We start from the raw sequence: 18,963 nt of genomic DNA, 5'->3' as shown, positions 1-18,963 counted from the left end.
AATAAATATTTGTGGCACATTTGTCCTATCCTATCACAATGCTTGTAGTCATTCTTGAGAAAATAAAACAGAGTCCACATTTTGAATACAAATACATCTTTTGAGCTTTGTTTTGTTATCTTTCCTTCCCAGATACTGTTTCTCCTACTTATCTGGATGGCTACTAGCCAATAAACAATCAGTCATTCAACAAACGTTTATTGGGAAATGACTAAATCCCAAGCACTGGAAAAATCTCCTGGAAATCCCACGAACATTCTTGGTATACACAGAACCTGTGGGCCAAAGATGTTGTACAGGCTACACGGAACACAGACTCACTCACGTAACTTCAGGGGAAAAAGGGGGTTATTATAAGGACCCCTAGAACTGAAATTTGGTCGTAGTCTCCTATTCTCTTTCTCTCGGTGGTGCTTCTGTTTATCTTGCTGTGTCTGCTCCATTCTCCTTCCTCTATAACCAGACTTCACTGCTTCCTTATAATTTAGTTGATACATTGCCTATTGTGGTTGTGTTGTCAGGATAAGCTAGTTAAGCTTCAGTAAAAACAACAACCCCCAAATCTCAGTGACCTAAAATAGCACAGGTTTATATCTTGCTCTTGCTAGATATAACAATTATCCACTAAGGGTTAATTGAAGGGAGAGAACGAGCTCTGCTTATCATAGCTACTTGGGAACCCAGAATGACATAGCAGCAACAATCTGAAAAATGAACATGGTGAGGCATGTGCTAACTCTAAGTGTCCAGCATAAGTCACTTCTGCTCACATTTCCTTAGCCAAAGTAAGTCAAATGACCACACCTAACAATTGGGGGTGGGGGACAGAAAATATGCAAGCCTGTCAAGACCTTCATTGGGGGAAAAGCCCAAATATTTATGATTAGCCTTAAACACCTCATACATTCATACAAACCCTTTTTGTTTCAACAACCTCAGGTAACGATTCATCCTTTCCAAGTTCCTTGGTTCAAACTGTGGTGAGAGAGAAGCTGAGTGTTCCAGTCCATCTCTGCCTGCCTGACAGGCCACAACAGTAGGTCCCTAGTTAGCTTATGGATCTGTCTTTCGGTCACGGCCAATCGGTTGGGGAGCAGGGATACACTCTATAGCACCTGGCTGTCAGGCCCACCTCTCTTGATCCTATCCAGGGACCAAGAGACCTCTCCAGTACAGAAGAAGTTGTCGTTTAAGTTAAGTTAATGTTTTGCTCATCCTAGCCCTTGGCGACAGAAAGGTCATGGGTGGTGCAGTCCATGAAGCTGGGTTGGGTCTGGCTGGCTGTCAGGCTACTCATGGGGCAGAATCTCAACAGTGATGAACTGGAAATGATTAAGTCCAGGGACCTGCCATGTTAACCTATCATTCTAGGGATCAATGTTGTTGTATAAAAGGATTTTAAATTTTGGCTCTGTGCAGCTCTAGTTCCACAACTGGACACCACAGTCTTTGACCTCTGAACATAGCCCTAGGTGAGAGGGTCAGGGAGAAGAGATCCCACACAATAAGACCTGCACATCTGAACCCAGAACTCAGGTTTCTTACCTTGTACCTCCAATCTACCTGTCCAGGCTCATGTTCCAGCTCATCCCCAAATAAACCTACTGTCTGACCACCATCAAACATTCCCTTTCCTTCCCTTGGTTCAGACAGTACCCTCCTTTCTATCTAACTGCTACCCTTCCTATAAAATCAGTTTGAAAACCATCACTTTTTAGAAAAGTCTTTTTTTTTTTTTTTTTTTTAAAGATTTTATTGGGGAAGGAGAACAGGACTTTTTTGGGGAACAGTGTGTACTTCCAGGACTTTATTTTCCCCAACTCAAGTTGTCCTTTCAATCTTAGTTCAGCTTCAAGTTGTTGTCCTTTCAGTCTTAGTTGTAGAGGGCACAGCTCAACTCCAGGTGCAGTTGCCATTGCTAGTTGCAGGGGGCGTAGCCCACCATCCCTTGCGGGAGTCAAACTGGCAACCTTGTGGTTGAGAGCCCACTGGCCCATGTGGGAATCGAACCGACAGCCTTCGGAGTTAGGAGCACGGACCTCTAACCGCCTGAGCTACAGGGCCGGCCCTAGAAAAGTCTTTTTCTGTCTGCTCCGACCTGGTCATTTCTGTTTCTTCCTTATATACCTGCGCATGCTGAACACCTGGAGGACATGGATGCATCTTATTCATTTGGGATCCCTGAGCCTGCCTGTTATGTAGGTGCTCACTAATGGTGTGTTTGATGAACTAGCTGTAGCATCAGGAAACTTTTAATGAGTTCCTCTGCTACATTAGGCACAGTGGAGAAAAGTCAGTTATATACTGTGTTTCCCTGAAAATAAGACCTAACCAGAAAATAAGCCCTAGCATGATTTTTCAGGATGACATCCCCTGAACATAAGCCCTACTGCATCTTTTGGAGCAAACCTTAATATAAGACCCGGCCTTATTTTGGGGGAAACATGGTATGGTCCCTCCAGAAATTTCTCTAGTTTGGCTCCCTTATTTCATAGATGAGAAAACTGGGGCCCTCTGCCACCCAAGCAGCCACAATTTACTGAGCACTTTACTATGTGCTAAATGCTTTTCATTCTTTATCTCATTTTCACCCTTGTAACAACCCTAAGAGGAAAGAATTTTTTACATCTACTTTACAGAAGAGAAAACTGAGGCTTCAAGAGTTAGTAACATGGCTAAGGCCATATTGCAAGGAGGAGATCAGGCCAGATTCAGATCCCACGATCTAACTCCTAAGTCCCTACTCTTGGCCCCTATGCTGAGCTCCAAGCTGGGGAGTCAGCTCCTTGTGGTCCACACAACTGTATATTGCCCATTGGCCTTGAACTTTGTCAGTGCTCCAGTGGCTGGTTTGACGTAAGGTGATTAAACAATTCTGGTGAATGTCTGTGCCATGCAGCCCCTATGCACACAGGTCTACTGTTATGACCATTAGGTCAGGGCATGTTTTCCCTCTTGGGTAGTTGGGTTAGTGGAAGAAACCTGATAAAATCCTGGAAAGGAACTTGATCTCTCTCTGAAGGACTTACAAGTTGTTTGGCCTGCCTAATCTGCTCAGAAACTGTCCAGGGAATATTCAGTATCCTTGTAGTACAGGTTGTGAATTATTCTGTGGGGATTGTTAACAAGACCCTCAACCAGCTCTGCCTCAGCCAGTCTCAGACAGGGCCTTGGGGCAGCCCCCATTCTTTCCCTCCCACCAAAGCTCTGGAAAGAGCAGGCTTTCCAACATTGGGAGCTGGAAGAAGTGAGAGACATAAGGAAAATTCTCCCGCCTCCAACTCAAACTGATTAAAACTGGGCCTTTTCCCTCCTCAGAGTTGTGGCTGGGGATACAGTGATTTAGCTGGGATAACATTTATCCCTCGTTTTTGGCAGTCTGGTACCTGAGTGCCTAACATAGAAAGAGGCCAAGTCCCCAAAATCAGTTCAAGAAAAATGATAAACAGTTACATCTGGAGACATCTCAGGGATCATCTACCCCCAGATGTAAAGATGGGGAATCCACACCACTCTGCTAAGGTACTTGTCAAGATCACACAGCGGCTAGTGATAGAGACCAAAGACCAAGTTGCCTAAGTCTAAACTCAATGTTCTTTCCCTTTCAACTCCCACCCACCCACTTACACACCAACACAGACACCCTACCCTTTGTGGAAGCACCACACAGGCACACAGGGAACTAAGCCAACTGGGTCCTAGGTCTCTGAAGTATTTGACTGGCCCTTCCCTGGGAAGAAGGGCATGCAGAAGACAGATTCCCAGACATTCTGATCCGCACCAGCAGAAAAAGTCTCAGGGGCGCCCCCAGGTCTTCCTCCCAACTCCCCTTTTCTGGGATATAGTTGAGTTTCCGGAAAGTGAGCTCTCAGGATGACACCTGGCAAGCTAAGAGCTGCGGGAGATGCGCTGGCCCGGTGCTACGGCTGCTGGGGACCCCGGGAGCTTGATGCTGAGCCCGCCGGGGTCCCGGGCGCGGCTCAGGGGGACGAGGCGCACCAATTGCCTGCCCTGCTCCCCGGGCTCCTGTGACTCAAGGAGGGCTCAGCTGGGGATCCCAACGGCGGGGCATCGGCCCCGGGAGGAAGGGGCGCGGAGGGCCGAGGTCAGTGCCTTGCCCGGGTTCGGCCCCGGCGCCCTTTCCCTGGCGTGCAGGTTTGGAAACAGGGTGGCCTCGGCCGGCCGCCGCCTTGGCGGCTCCGGTCCCCATATATAGTCATATCTACCGTCAACTGGGAGGCCGGCAGGCGGCAGCGAATGGGCGAGCAGCCCCCGCGGGAGGCGCGGGGAGGGCGCAGGGGGCGGAGGGAGGAGAAGGGAAAGGGGGCAGGAGAAAAAAGCTTTTCCAAAAAAGTATTGGCTGTCTTGAGGAATGCGGTCGTCCCCTTGGGAAAGTACATATCTGGGAGCGGTAGGCGGCTCCGCGCTCGCACTCCGGCTCGGCCGTCCCACCTCGCGCTCGCCTCGCCGCTCCCGCCGCAGCCCCCGGGCCACTCGCCGCCGCCACCATGGACGCCATCAAGAAAAAGATGCAGATGCTGAAGCTCGACAAGGAGAATGCCTTGGATCGAGCGGAGCAGGCGGAGGCCGATAAGAAAGCGGCGGAGGACAGGAGCAAACAGGTTTGCACCTCCCTGCCCTGCGCGCGCTGCGCCCGCCCTCCCAGGTGCCCCCAAGCCCAGACACCCGGCAAGGCACCTCTTCCCGGCCCCTCACCTGGAGAACTTGGGGAGCCACCCCCTCCCCGGGGCGGCCAGGGACACGCGTCTGAGAGGGGGAGGGGAAGAGCAAGACTCAGGCTTATTCTAACTTCTCAGTCTCGTCTGAGGACTCTTATTTCCCTTCACTGGTTCCCAGAGCCTGCAAACTCAATTAAAGTCCCGGAGGCACTTGATTCTCAGAATCGGGAATCAATTCTGGACCCGTGGGGGTGGGGAGTGCGGGGAGAGTGGGGTTGGAAGGAATCAAGTCCAGAAAGTGAAGTTCTTCTCGACATTTGCCTGGGGAGAATAAGCCCTTCAACTAGGACAGTGACCGGAGGAGGGGGGCGGGGAGGGGTGTCATGGAGTTTTTCCCTAAGAACAAAGATGGGACAGAATAGAGTACGCCCGAAGGCCCGGGAGACAGGGGAGTTTTTCTGCACCCCTAAGTGGACTTGAGCCCGCTGGGACCTCCGCAGGAGTTTCGCCCTGGAGGATGTGGGGTGTAGGGTGGGCCACAATGTGCCTCCGGCTCTGGCGAGAGGTTACCTAGGGACCCTTGAAACGCAACTCAGCAGCGCCCAAGTCGGAGGGGCCCCAGCCAACCCAGCACCCGTGTGTTGTGTGTGTGTGTCTAACACCCGGTCCGTGCCGGTCGCCCGCGCCCGCCCGCCGCTGCCCCCCCACCCCCAGCTAGAGGAGGACATCGCGGCGAAGGAGAAGCTACTGCGGGTGTCGGAGGACGAGCGGGACCGGGTGCTGGAGGAGCTGCACAAGGCGGAGGACAGTCTCCTGGCCGCCAATGAGACCGCCGCCAAGGTACCCGGGGCGCGCGGCTCGGCGCACGAATGGCTAACTCTGTCTCTCTCTCTCTCTCCCTCCCTGTCTTTCCCTCTCTCTGTCCCGCTGTCCCTGTCCTTCTGGTTCTGTGCACCCACACCCCTCCCCTGCGGGATCACGCTGCCTGCTGCACCCCCCCCTCCCCGTCCCCCACGGCCAACTCCCAGCTGGAAGATGAGCTGTTGGCGCTGCAAAAGAAACTCAAGGGCACTGAAGATGAACTGGACAAATACTCCGAGGCTCTCAAAGATGCCCAGGAGAAGCTGGAGCTGGCAGAGAAAAAGGCCACCGACGTAAGTGCACGCACACACTGCCTCCCTCACCTCCTGCCCGCGTGGCCACTCTGGGGTCACCACAGGGGCCAGAGCAGTGGAGGAGGGTCACCTCCCCCTGCTGGACACCTGCGCATAGCTCTGCCATGGCCCAGAGCACTGGATGCTGCCTCAGGCTGCTACTGCACACTGTTCATTTATATTTCATCCACTCCTCTCTCTCTTTTTCTCCTTCTTTGCCCCCACTTATGGGGGTGGAGGTGGGTGGGTGAGAAGCTGGGAGAATAGAGCAGCTGAAATTGGATGCTGGTGCCTCCCTGGTGGCAGAAAACCTCTGAAGTGTCATCACCAAGGTTTGTACAAGCACAATGCCTAGTTTTTTCACTTTCTTTCCTTTTTCCATCTCTGGTGAGTGGAAAGGCCTGGTTTTCCACCGTAGGTCTAGTTAGGGTACAGAGGGCCTGGCCTCTGGACTGAAGGAATGGCAGGGAACTACTTAGAAGGCTGAGCAGAGACACTGAGGCCTGCTTTCTCACTAGGGAAGCCGTAATCCAGCCCTTAAGATCTGCCTGGGAAGATGATACTTGCTTGGGTCTGCAGTCTGAGGGCACTAGATACAGAAAGTAAGCTGTGAGTTATATATAGCTCAGTGCTTTATATGGTATAGTGAGCTAGCTGCCCCCTGCCCCTCCTGCTCACCCCACCCCCACCTGTCAGCCTTCTGACAACCACCACATAGTTTCAGGGGTGATGCACACACAGGCAAAAGCTCTACCAGCACTCAGACCACTTCCCTTTGGAGGAATCTTTTCAGCTGAAGAGCCTGCTTCCGCTGTAAAAGTAAAGCTAAACATTAGATTTCCAAAGGATTTCTTTTCACACCATTGGATTGCATTTGAGAAGCTAATTAAGCCTAGAGACCCAATTAGGAAAGAATTCCTTGGGAACTCGGGAACAATTCCAAGAATGTATGAGCACCAGGAAAAGCTATGTCCAGAAGTTGAACTACCAATATGGCAGAATATTTTGTCTGAGAGTAAAATGTAAATTGCTGGAGGATCTTGGGTCTTGAATCAGTAAAGGCTTGTTGTGGTATGAAAGGCTTGAAATGTTGTAAATGAGAAATCCAGACATAGGACATTTAGAATCTGACCCAAAAAAATTTTCAGTGAAAATAGAGATTCCTGGAAAGGGGGCTTAGGGAAGCACTGATTTAGCTAAAATATTTAAGTTACAAACTACCTGGCTTTAGAAAAACCGCCAAAGAACACATATAACTCTGCCTATTTTGTATAATGTAGATCAGATGTCTGTTCCGTATATGGCTAAATGGAGGATGTCTGTCTCCCCCAAATTCTCCAGCAGGACATTTATTTAGCTTTTTCAAAAGAGCCGCTGATAGATCAAGGAGAGATATTCCTTATAAGGAAAAGAATGCAGAGAATTTGAAAATAGCCCAGTAAGGCTGAAGGCAAGAGAAGGAGAAAAAAGCTACTACAATTCTTAAGGAAAAAAGATCATAATTATTGTGACTATGTAGTGCTACAGGTCTTTATTGAAAAGTCTTGTTTAAGGGAGCCTGGGAATGAGGTGGAGCAGAAGTGGAAAAGAGGATTTTTAAGGCCAGCTTGGGGTGGCAGGGGCAGGGCAAGCAGGGGAAGGAGAATTTTGAAACGTGTTTTGATTCTGTTTTGTTTTCCACTGGAAAACTGTCCCTAATATGGTACATTTTGGGGGGTAGTATGTATTATTCATCTTCCCCTTTAAGACATTTTAGGTTGTTTGGAACCTGTAGGGATGCTGAAGAAGTTTGTGAAGAAATGCTCTATTTAGAGTGATTCCTAAGTAGTAAAAATAGTCAAGGCTTGAACAGGAGAGACAGATGTCACTATAGAAAGGGGGAGATGGGACAGAGGTCAGCTTCCTGAAGTAGTATCATACTACATTTGTGATTAGGATATTTCACTGTCATGACTCACCACTGTAAAACATTTTTACATTTTTCTTCTTCTACTACCACTACTAAAAACATTTTCTAATCTACCAACATACTTTACAAGTCCTATTCCAGAAGTGGGCTCTTCCTAGCTTAAAAGGTTGTAATTCAGGGCCTACGTGAGGCTAAAGGGGATGGAGGGTTCCATTTTCTCTCTGGTCTCCAACCCCTTCCCCAATAACTGTATGGACCTGATATTTGCAGTACATGAGTTTTTCTTCTCTCTAGGTCTTTACTTCCTAAATCAGTGATTCTCAACCTTATCTAAACAGAATCACCTAGGGAGGTTGAAAAACCCCAAATCCAGGCTGCACCCCTGGCCAATTAAATAAGACTCTCTGGGAGTGGAACCCAGGCATTATTTTTTAAATACCCAGGTGATACCAACGTGCAGCCAAGGCTGAGAACCGGCCTAAAATCTTCTATAAAGACATCAGCCTGAAAATGAACTCACCTGAAACTGACTTTCCCAAGTGTTTGAAAAGCAGGACGTTAAGTCACTAGTTGGCTGCTTAGAGCACTTGCAAGTGTCCAGCAATTTCCCTGACTCCTCTTGGAGGCTCCCATATGTCCCCTACGCCCACCTTCAAAGTCAGAGGCCCAAGGTCTGTACTCCTTTTGGGGTGGAGTTGTAACCTCCAGCCTGACCCGATAAACTGTGTGGAAACAAAGCGAGAGGCTCCACCTACAGGATGATGATGGCCTCTGCTGGGGTTTCGGAGAGGATCCGCAGAGGCTGGGAGCAAGTCCACAGAAAATGAATCAGGAGGGCAAAGGAAGTTCGTTGTTAGGACTCTGAAGGAGAGGGTTGTCAAATCCTGTTTTCTTTTTCTTCATTATTCCCACATTTAACACATCAGGAACTGACTTAAAGGGCTCCTGTGGGAAAGGTGAGGGAAAAAAGGCATGAGACTTAACAGGCATTTAAAAACGCACCCCAAGAGGTGAGGACGGTTCCCAGAGATTGTGTCCACGTTGGTTTTCATCCGGTTGTAGCCAGAGGCTCTCATGGTGTTCTGTAGCCTTCCTTGGTGTGCCTTTTAAAGGCAGACCAGTCCAGCCCCAACTTGGTCAGATTCCAGAAGAACTGAGAGGCTGGACTAAAACCAGAGAAGTTGTTACCAGAAGGGACCCTTGAGATGATTGTATTTATGGAAAGTGAGCCCCAGAGAGGCTGGTGGGCCTGAGATCAAGCAGCTGGTTATGGGCCCAAGCCTGATTCTTAAGACTGTGCATGCCTGTTCATTAACTAAAACTATCATTTGAGTTCTTAACTATGTATGCACAAGATATTGTGCTAAGCGCTTTATGTTATTTCATAATCCTCACATCAGCCCCATGAGAAAAGTGCTATTAAACCCACTTTTACGGATGAAGCCCAGGGAAGTCATTTGTCCAAAGTCACACAGCCAGGAAAGAACTAGGATCCAGATTTTAACCTAGGAAGACTGCCTTTAGAATAGGTTTAACCACTGCAGTATGTTAGTGGTTTTTCACGCCGTGAGTTTTTGAAGGGGGAGGAGGGCTGTTGTGGTTAGGACCTTGTGTTCTGGGGTTCTTTACAACGAGGAACAGTCCCTGTGGGGGCACATTGACGTCCCAAACACCTCGCTCCGCTTCTCTCCCTCCTGGGCCTGGGAACGGAGCACTCCCACTGCCAGTAGGCGGCACCATCGCCCTTAGCAGCCAGGCCCGTTACTCTGGGACAACTCTGAGCCGGGAAGAGCGCTGAGAATCGAAGGGAAATCCCTCGCGCAATGGCCTCCTTTCCTGCAGGGCTCAGTCCGCCAAGTGCCCCGCAGCGAGCCCCCAACGCCTGCCAGCCCCTCTGCAGAGGGCATGCGCAGCACCTCCCGCGGTTTGCAAATTCCCGGAGTCGGTGGCGCGCGCCCCGCCCCGGCGTTGTGCCCGCCCCCCGCTCCTCGCACTCGCGCACCCGCCTGCGGTTTGCCTGCGCCGCCTAGGAGACCACGACTTCCGGGCTGGTCCTGGGCCGCAGGGGGCGCCGCCGTCTGGCGGCGAGGCCTGGGCGGGGTGGCCGGGCGTTCCGGAGTGCGGCAGCGGCAGCCTGAGCGCAGCAGCGGGCCTCTCCCACCGCAGCCCGCCCGCCGCCACCCCGCACAATGGCGGGGAGCAGCTCGCTGGAGGCGGTGCGGAGGAAGATCCGAAGCCTGCAGGAGCAGGCGGACGCGGCGGAGGAGCGCGCGGGCAGCCTGCAGCGCGAGCTGGACTACGAGAGGAAGCTGAGGGAGACCGTAAGGGACCCACCCATCACCCCCCCCACACCCGGAGGCGCCTCCTCCCCAGGGGGTCCCACCGCGCGCCCCAGGACCCTCGGGAGCCCACCTACCCCTGCCCCCACGCTCCGCGGCGCACCTGGCACACCTGGGCAGACGGCGTCGGGCTCTAGGGTGGGGCCCTGCCCGTTCTTCTCTGCCCTTTTCATCTCCCTGGTTAAAGTAAAAGGTCCGAGGGGAAGCAGGAGTGGTGTTGAGAAGGTTCTGGAAGCAGTACTTTCCCAGGAGATCCATTTCTGGAGTGTTTGCGTTCAGCCCTGGTGTCTCAGATCCTCCTGGATGTGCACTTTGCGCTGCTGGCATTATTTACTCGGAGGGTGGGGAGGAAAAAGGGAAATCCGTTCCTTTGGTTAGGGGCGCCGACAGGTCAAGTCTGGGGCCCTGCCAGACTTTGGGACCCAGGGATGCTAAACACTATCCCCGGTGACCCTTGGTTTTTTGGAAGTCTGTTTCTCTGGTAGTGGAGACATTGACAGCGCCCAGGGATAGTTTGCGGCCCGTTGAACCATCCCTTTCTTAACCATCCCTCCTCCAAAGTTTTCTTATACAGATAAATATTCCTTTGTTACCGAGTCTTGAAAAAAGTTGGCTAAATGTCAACGATTATAGGGTGCATTCTCTTGCCGGCTTCCCCCTCCCCCATGTTGAATGTAATACCTGGCTTCCTTCCTTTCTCCTAAGGCAAATGTGTCCAGCAAACAGGAACAGGATTTCAGAGGTAGTTTAGACGTTTGCTATTTGTTTTTTGGGTTGTTTTTTTTTTTTTTTTTTGAGAGAGAGAGAGAGAGAGGTGTTTTAAATCAGGATACGCAAACATCTTGGGAATTTTATGACAAGCAATTCTATGGTGTCCACCTGCGCTTAATATGGGCCTATTCTCCGTCGACTAAATTGTATTGGTTAAGTGCACAGCTGGCTGCAGACACCACAAGACCTGTTTTGCATAAAATACACAGAAGCAAATCGCTCCTCTTAAGAGGAAGGCCTACTGAGGACATTTCAGATAAAATACAGACAGGAATAAAAAAATAAGCAAAAGATCGTTTTCTTTAGAAGACGAGTCAGCAACAGTCCCATGGAGTCTCTGAATTTGGCTGGGCCATAAATTGATTCCGACTCCCTCTCTGATTGGCTAGCAGCTGTCCTTGAACCATTAGAGCTTATGGAACATGATGGATAAGAACAAGAACTCTGGACCCAGACTGCCAGGGTTTGAAAATTCCACTACTTTATTACCTGTGAGACCTAGGGCAAATTAACTTCTCAGTCTCCGGGTTCTCTAATTGTAAATGTTCATAATAATGGCCCCTATGTATGGTGAGGATAAAAAGAGTTAGTGTGTATAAAGAAATTACAGTGGTGCTAGACACAACAGAGTAGGTGCCCTGTGTCAACTGGTATAAAACTGCACAGCACTTAGCATAGCTCCTTCACCTTCACTTCCCCACTTATCGAAGGGTCTTGAAAATGGCCTGCTCATTGCATTACATCTTAAAAGATTTAAATGTTTCATATATATACATATTTTTTTGTTGTTTTTCTTGTTCTTTTTGGAACTTGAAGAGAGGACATGGGCAGATTGGAAGGAATGTTTGGTAGGTCGAAGTGGCATTAGTGGTGGAAGTCAGTAGAACTCCCCTCACCCTGCTAAGAAAGGAAATATATGGTCCTGTATGGCTCTCCTTGTATTGAGTCCTGGCGTAGTGATTGATGTTAGACACAGAAGATAAATTGTAGAAGGGCACGTTGTTACATTTATACTCACCTTCTCTTTTGCGCGTTTTTATAACAGTGATCTTCCTGTGCCAGTTGGCCTAAAGAGGATACTTTCATTCTTTTCAAAGCTTTATAGTAAAAGGAGCTTAGATGACTTTCAGGTTTTTTAAAGTAATTTTTGAAAAGTCTGTCCCAGTGATTGGATACAGAACCTTTTAAGACAGCAACTTGAGGACTGGGTCAGACCGCTGAGAGAATTTCAGATTGAGAGTTGTTCCTCACTTGTGAAACTGCAATTTAAAAGATTATATTATAGCTAATTTAAGGTGGCTTCTTGGTAGTTGTCAGACCCAGCCATGAGTTAAGCTAATGGTTACAGTTTCTCTTGGCAGCCAGAGATGAAGGTTTAGTGACAAAGTCATGAGCCACTGCAAAAAGTATTTGAATGGGGAGTTGGCCCTAAATTCAGATTCTCTAAAGTTCAGAGAGGCTGTAGTAGTAAACTGGCCCTACCGTGTTTCCCTGAAAATAAGATCTAGCTGAACAATCAGCGCTAATGCGTCTTTGGGAGCAAAAATTAATGTAAGACCCGGTGGTGTTTTACTGTATAAGACCGGGTCTTATGTAATATAATATAATATATAATACCTGGTCTTATTTTACTATAATATAAGACCAGGTCTTATATTAATTTTTGCTCCCAAAGACGCATTAGAGCTGATTGTTCTGGTAGGTTTTATTTTCAAGGAAACATGGTAATATACCAGCACTTACCTTGGAAAAGTCAGCCATCCTTTATTTCCTACTAGTTTGCTTTTCCAGGGTGTGTAGGCCCTTCAAATTTTTGGAATGAGACTGCTTTGCTTGATGTAATGGTTGACTCTCGATCTTGTGACCCAAGAGGGTTTTTGTGGGTTTTTTTGTTTTTTTTGTCATTATCAAAGGAAAAAGTAGCCAAAGGGAACCAGTTCTTTATCCTTTCTGGATAGTACCCAGCAAACAAGACTTAAAGGTGCAGCCTGTGGGTACTTAACCAATTTACAAAATTTCCAGCCCTTTCCCTCTTTAGAGTTGGTAGATATTTCTGAGATCAGGAAACTGAGGGTGCATTTTGTGCTCACATTGGCACCCCCAGGGTGGCAGTAACTGGAATATATACATACTCGGAATTTCTGCTTTCATATGTAGGCAAGGCCAAGGTCCAACAATGCCCTGTTCATGTCCGTTCTCCCTCATTATACAAACATGCCTCATAAATTACAGGCTTTGGCACACATAGAGGAGGTTGTGTTTATCTGTTATCCATGGGAGTGCCCCTTAATGTCATCGGTGGTTTTTTTCCCCCTTTCCTCACCATATAAGGGCAGGAGTTTAACTTGGCTGCAGTCACTTGGTCTTACACAGCAAGTTGGGTGAAACCTTCTTTGTATAACTACAGTTCGCGTGGAATAAAAAGGCCTGACCTTTGACCATCCCACTCTGGTTCAGGCAGGACTTTGAAAAGATATTCCAGAGGATTAATTGTTAGGATATAATATTGTTCTCCTACAATTGTTTCTTCTTAATAGTCTTAACTGGAATACTATCTTAAGTAAAAAATTACTGCTATTTTTACATTATTCTTTTTCAGTTGTGTTGTCTAAAACAGCTGGATGTCCTGAAAATCTAGGCCTTGAAAAAGTTTTCTTTCAAATCTGATTTGGAGTAATGCTTTCCTCTTTGAGGAGGCATGCCCTGATTTCTGGGTAGGGCCTTGCTGGGTGTCCAGGGGAGGGAAGCAGTGTGCCTGCCCTTGTTTTCTGTATAGGTAGGTAGTACCTTTGCCCCGGAGGAGACAGAGCTGTCTGCCGCAACGCTAAGGCACCTCACAAATGTTTAGTGCCTGGTGGTGGTTTATCAACAGATCTGCAGGAGACAGTTGGTAGCCTTTACTAATATAGCAGTCTCTTTTCTGAGTAGCTCATTACTTGTTGGAACACAATGGCACTTTTGAAATAAAAGAAACCAGCATCCCAAACTGAAAGACTTCGCTGTCCCTGTTGTTTGAAGAAGCTAACCCAGCATACTAAGGGTGATTTCCATGCCTGGAAATCATTTGCCTCTGGGATCTTGACTCTTCCTAAATGTCTCCTTATTTATATCTGCTTTTTAAACAGCAGATGGTCCTGTGGCTGTGGGCTTGTACTGGCAGAGGCAACAGCAGGTTAAGTCTTAAGTAGACTGACTGCCCAGGTATTCTGATGAAAGGAACCTTAGAAAATGTCTAAGTAAGCCCCAGAACTTAGAAAACACACACCGGAAATAAAAGTTAGTGAAGGTAAGATATGTGGGCGTTTTGAACACAGAACATAAAAAAATAAAAAATAAGCAAAGGAAGGAAGTGCCTTTAATTAATTTATGGAATTCAACATATCTTGAATTCCAGGGTACCAAACAAAATTTCGAGCAGACCAGTATGGTCGGGCCTGAGAAGCCAGTGGGAGTCCAGGTTTTCCCCAGGGGAAGCTTCCGTAGAGGTAGATGTACCCCAGACGGCTCTCAAGTCCCGGCTGTAACCTGTAAGCACCTTTGTCCTGTTCTGAAACCTTGGAGGCAGCAGGCATTGGCTTCTGGGATTGAGAGCAAGTGCTCTGTGTCCTTCTGTGAGCTGTTACCCACTGATGTTACTTAATGAAGTTTTCGATCTTATACCACAGCTTATTTCAAAAAAGGAGCGAGGGGACTTGTTTAGTGGATGATATTTAATACAGTAACGGTTCTCCTAGTCCTGGTTATGCTCTGTCGCTGAAGGCCGTTGTCTGGGTTCAAGAGTTGGGGTTGGAGTGGCTGCAGGGAACTTCTCCCTCTGACACACAAAGAGAGAAGACTCCAGGAGTGAGAACTACCAACTCCAGGGCTTCCGTGAGGCTCCCAGAGGCAGTGAGGAGAAGGGACAGAGGCAGCTCCTAAGGAGCCAGACGACTTGGATTTTAGCCTTGTCTCCCACTGACAGCTGGTGACGTGAACGTGTTTCAGCATTCTGGGTCAGAGGCCCCAGCATCCTATTTTCTTTTGAATGAAGAGCTAGGAGAGCGGTTCCCAGCTTTTTGGGGTGGTGGGGTGTGGAGGGTAGAAGTGGAACTGGTGGCTTATTTATAGTGCAGATTCCTCCCCACCAACCTCCTGAATCCGAATCTCTAGGGATGAAGGCTGGAAGTTTGTATTTTTGATACACATCTCCTACTGGATTCTGACACTCAGCCAATTTGGGGAACTACTCGATGATGCCTGGCTAGATGTTTAGCTAGCCCTTCCAGCTAAATAACTGAGACCCCCCCACACACACTCCACTGCTTTGCGGACCACCCGTGGGTCTGCTCTCTGTGTGCACTAGCCCAGGCTCCTAGGACAGGTCTCCATTCCCGGTCATATGAGTGTCAAGAAGTGTAAGGCCCTACAAACTATTCCTGGGGGAAGAAAGAGTGAATGCCATTTATAAAACAGTGTCCAGAGCTAAAGGAAAGAATGTGGGGGGCGGGGGAGCAGTAAGAGAGAAGACACAGGTTGATGAGGGGCCCTCTCAGGTATGGAGATCTTGTGTGCAGAGGCGAAAGTGAACATGGGGTGCTGTCTCCTTACTCTCTCATGTCCCGGCTGTGTGGGAAGCTGGAGACCTAGACTGGCCTATCACCCGGAAGTTTCTTTCCCGGGATCATAAACAGTCCCTGCGAGTACAAAGTCCTGAAGGCTGGGGCCCAGATCGAAAGCAGAGCAGGGAACTTCAAATGTGGTGGCTACAAAAAGGGTCTTTGAAAATTGTGTTGACATTTCTCTGGCCACACCACCTGTAACAAGGATACTTGTCTTTATATTAAAAATAATTATAAGGAAAGAAAGGCGGGGGGGCGGGGAGGGGAATACGTTTGAGTATATAACCTAGACACTCGACTGAGGTTTTTTGTTTTGCTTTTGCTCTTCATTTTTGTTTTTAATTTTCAGAGTTGCTTGCTTGTTTCCTACCATGTGTAAAAAGAATAGAATTTTACTGGAAATGGCAAATACAGAAAAGTGAAAAAAGCCAACTTGACCCAAAAGTATACCTTTAATGTATACTCCTTCCAATTTTTAATAAATAGGGCTAAAGACTTTAAAAAGACAGTTCTCTATACTTAAGTATGTTATCCTTATTTCCCTCACCCTTCCTCCAAAAAATCCAGCAGTCAGACTTAGCAGGGCCCATTACTAGCTGCACCAATAATGATTTCTTTCGTGGGCCAGTACTGTTGTAAACCATCCTCAGACTCGTTTCCCATTCCCCACCCCCCGCTCCCTGCCTTCATCAACCAATCATTACTACGTAGCTAAATTTTGAAAAGATAAAAGTGGATTTGAATATTTTTATAAAGATCCTTCACCATGGTTGGAAATACCCCAATCACCTGTTTCCCAGACAAAATTTAGCTCTGAAAATCTTACAAGTCTAGATCAGCAAAGAGCTGAATGCTTTTGTATTCCTTTGATTTGGGGCCGTAATCACAGCCTCTCTGTAACTACATGTGCATTTCAAACTGTGTATGTATCATGGGTCCATGAGCTAAAAAAGTTGCTTTTGTTTAAATTAGGTTTATATTACTTGTTTCATTCAGTAGACATTTACTGAGCTTGTACTCTGTGCGGTGATTCCTTGCACGGAAGAAACTTACAGTTGAGTAAAGGGAAGAATGTAGGTAGAGAACTAGCATAGGTCCCTAAGTGTGTGTTGTTAAGTTTCAGAAAACTGTGTGTGTCCTGAAAACCCCATCAGGCCATGATAAGCAGACATTCAAAGTGGATGAGGATGAAGAAATGGTACCTGATTAGTAAATTCCATCTCTCACTCCCATGCATAATATTTAAACAGCCACCAATGCAAGTGTACGTGATGGACCATCACAGTCTTGGAAGTGTTCTGAAGCTCATAGTAACACATGCTTATAACAGTGGGTAATCATCCCCAAGAAAGAAACATCTTATTTCAGAGAGGGATACAAATAAAAACAGTATCTGTACTGCTTTTATCCTAAGGAGTTTGGAAGTTTTCTTGTGGCAACCTTGACCGGTTAGAAATTCCAATAGGCTTGTGTAGGAAACACTTGGGAAATTTGTCTTGGCCCTGTTCCAGTGTGACCAGTTACTCTAGAAGGAGTACTGAAAGGGGGTGGGGAGGGAGAGTGCTGGATTTAGTTGTGTCTGTATGGCGTATATTTTAGAACCACTGAATTTTGAAGTATTTTAACTCCTTGATAAGGCCCCTTTAAGAAAATGGTCTAGAGAAAGAATTGAGACTCCGCCGTCTGATTTCTGGCTGTATTGCTCTTGTCTTACGTGGCTGAGCCTCGATAAGTCATGTCATCTCTGTCCACAGTGCGTGAGGTGGCTGTAATGAAGCTCTCCTTTCATAGTCGGTAAAGCCGGTGTGTTGGAATCTATGGAAGACAGGAAGCAAGTGAGAGAGCATTTGCTAATGGTCCATCTTTCCAATGAGAATGGTGTGTATGGATTTGTATATACACAAATGCGCACACTCACTGTGTCAATCAGTCTATGAACGTATCTGAGAACTCCAAAGCTGACCAGGGCTTGTAATGCACTTAGAGGCAGCAAGCTCAGCACAAGGCCCAGGCTTCCTCCTGTCTGAAATCAGTATTTCATTCTCAGCCACTTCCTGAAGGCGCTACCCTCACTTTCTCCCCGACGCTGAAATGCCTTTCACTCTCTCTGCCTAGGCTGAAGCTGATGTAGCTTCTCTGAACAGACGCATCCAGCTGGTTGAGGAAGAGTTGGATCGTGCCCAAGAGCGTCTGGCAACAGCTTTGCAGAAACTGGAGGAGGCCGAGAAGGCAGCAGACGAGAGTGAGAGGTGAGGGTGCCTCACCCAGCCCAGCCTTTGGCTTCCGTCTTTCCTCCTGGTGGAATGGAAGGGCTTCTCTGATCTTTGGGGTGTACGAAATTTGCAGTCCCTTGAGATTTCCTCATTTGATCCCTGGTATCACTTTATTGGTTTTGTTCATTTAACATAGATGCTTTTAGGCAAAGCACATAGGGGCTTAGACCCCAAGGTTACTATGAAGAAAAGGATCTCTTCCTGTCCTCATAGAGCTCACCGTCCAACAAGGGAGGTAGACATGGAAACAGGAAATTATAGGGATGCGTGATGGTTCTTTCATTCCTGCTGACTCCCCCAGCAATTATGCGTTTTTTAAAAGATACCTTTGTTTTTAAAACACTGGCTTAGACCTAGTGAAATGAACTGTGCACTATCAGTTGTCGAATAGCCCAACACACAGGTGAAAGAGAAAACACAGATAAAACAGAAATATGATCTGCAAAAGTAAATTGCTTCGGACCTAATCGTGCTGATAAGGCACACACACGTACATAAATACACTCAGACACTCGTCTCCTGAGCCCGCGCCACTTACCCTGGCTCTACCTGACTTGCTGCTCCAAGAGTCAGCGTCATGGGTAGTGAAGGAGAACCAAGGCCATACAGACCAGCACCTTCGTGTATTCTAGAAGGTGTTTCCCTTACACTCACCTGTTGAAGTTAACGTCTTCATAGGGCATAGAAACACCCCTAGAAAGACTGCATGAGAACAGAGAGTTGTGCTGCTTGAGGGGTGACAGCCGTGTGAGCTGCAAACAGTGGAGGTGTAGATCTGTCCCGTGGCCTGGGCAGGTGACGGCACTCGTTCATTTTGTCCGTTGCTCCACCTTTCAAGTGACTTGCTGCCACATGGATACAGAGTGACTTCAGACTTTAGGAGTAAAGAAGATTTTTAGCTAAAGTTTTCAGCTCATTAGTCACTACTGCATATTGTTCTTCTCTAACCAAGAGTTTTGGAATTCTTTAAGATGACTCATCTCCTCTAACAGTGTACCCACATACCAGTGGTTTTGTGGCTGATTTCTTCCTGAAATACACTTGTTAGTGAACCTAAAAAGCAATCTGGCGATGTTAGATTTTGGAGTAAAAAGAAATTCAGAGATCACTGATTGCAGCCCCCTGGTTTCACAAATGAGAAAAGGGGGGCATAAGAGACCGATCGGTGTGGCCTGCCCAGTCTCGCAGCCAACTTATGGCTGAGCCAAACTAGAATTCAGGTCTCCTCAATTATATGGTA

General features: G+C 47.7%; 1 protein-coding gene across 32 annotated transcripts in view; it reads left to right on the top strand.

Moving 5' to 3' along the window:
- The first annotated feature begins 4,362 nt into the window (after positions 1-4,362).
- Positions 4,363-18,963, top strand: part of TPM1 (tropomyosin 1) — a 28,756-nt gene continuing 14,155 nt past the window's right edge. For 3 of the 32 annotated variants that reach the window (XM_074327617.1, XM_074327624.1, XM_074327631.1), the window contains exons 1-3: positions 4,380-4,622; positions 5,708-5,833; positions 17,566-17,699. In XM_074327617.1, coding sequence (XP_074183718.1) covers positions 4,509-4,622; positions 5,708-5,833; positions 17,566-17,699 — 374 coding nt within the window. In that variant the 5' untranslated portion in view covers positions 4,380-4,508. Of the gene's footprint in view, positions 4,623-5,393; positions 5,834-9,761; positions 10,064-17,565; positions 17,700-18,963 lie in introns of those variants that run through there. The other 29 variants (XM_074327620.1, XM_074327625.1, XM_074327633.1 and 26 more) reach the window with 18 other exon arrangements.

The sequence above is a fragment of the Rhinolophus sinicus genome, linkage group LG03, assembly GCF_036562045.2.
Source record: "Rhinolophus sinicus isolate RSC01 linkage group LG03, ASM3656204v1, whole genome shotgun sequence".
Taxonomy (NCBI): domain Eukaryota; kingdom Metazoa; phylum Chordata; class Mammalia; order Chiroptera; family Rhinolophidae; genus Rhinolophus; species Rhinolophus sinicus.
Note: the sequence above shows the minus strand (reverse complement) of the source record. Positions and strands in the feature narration are given on the sequence as shown.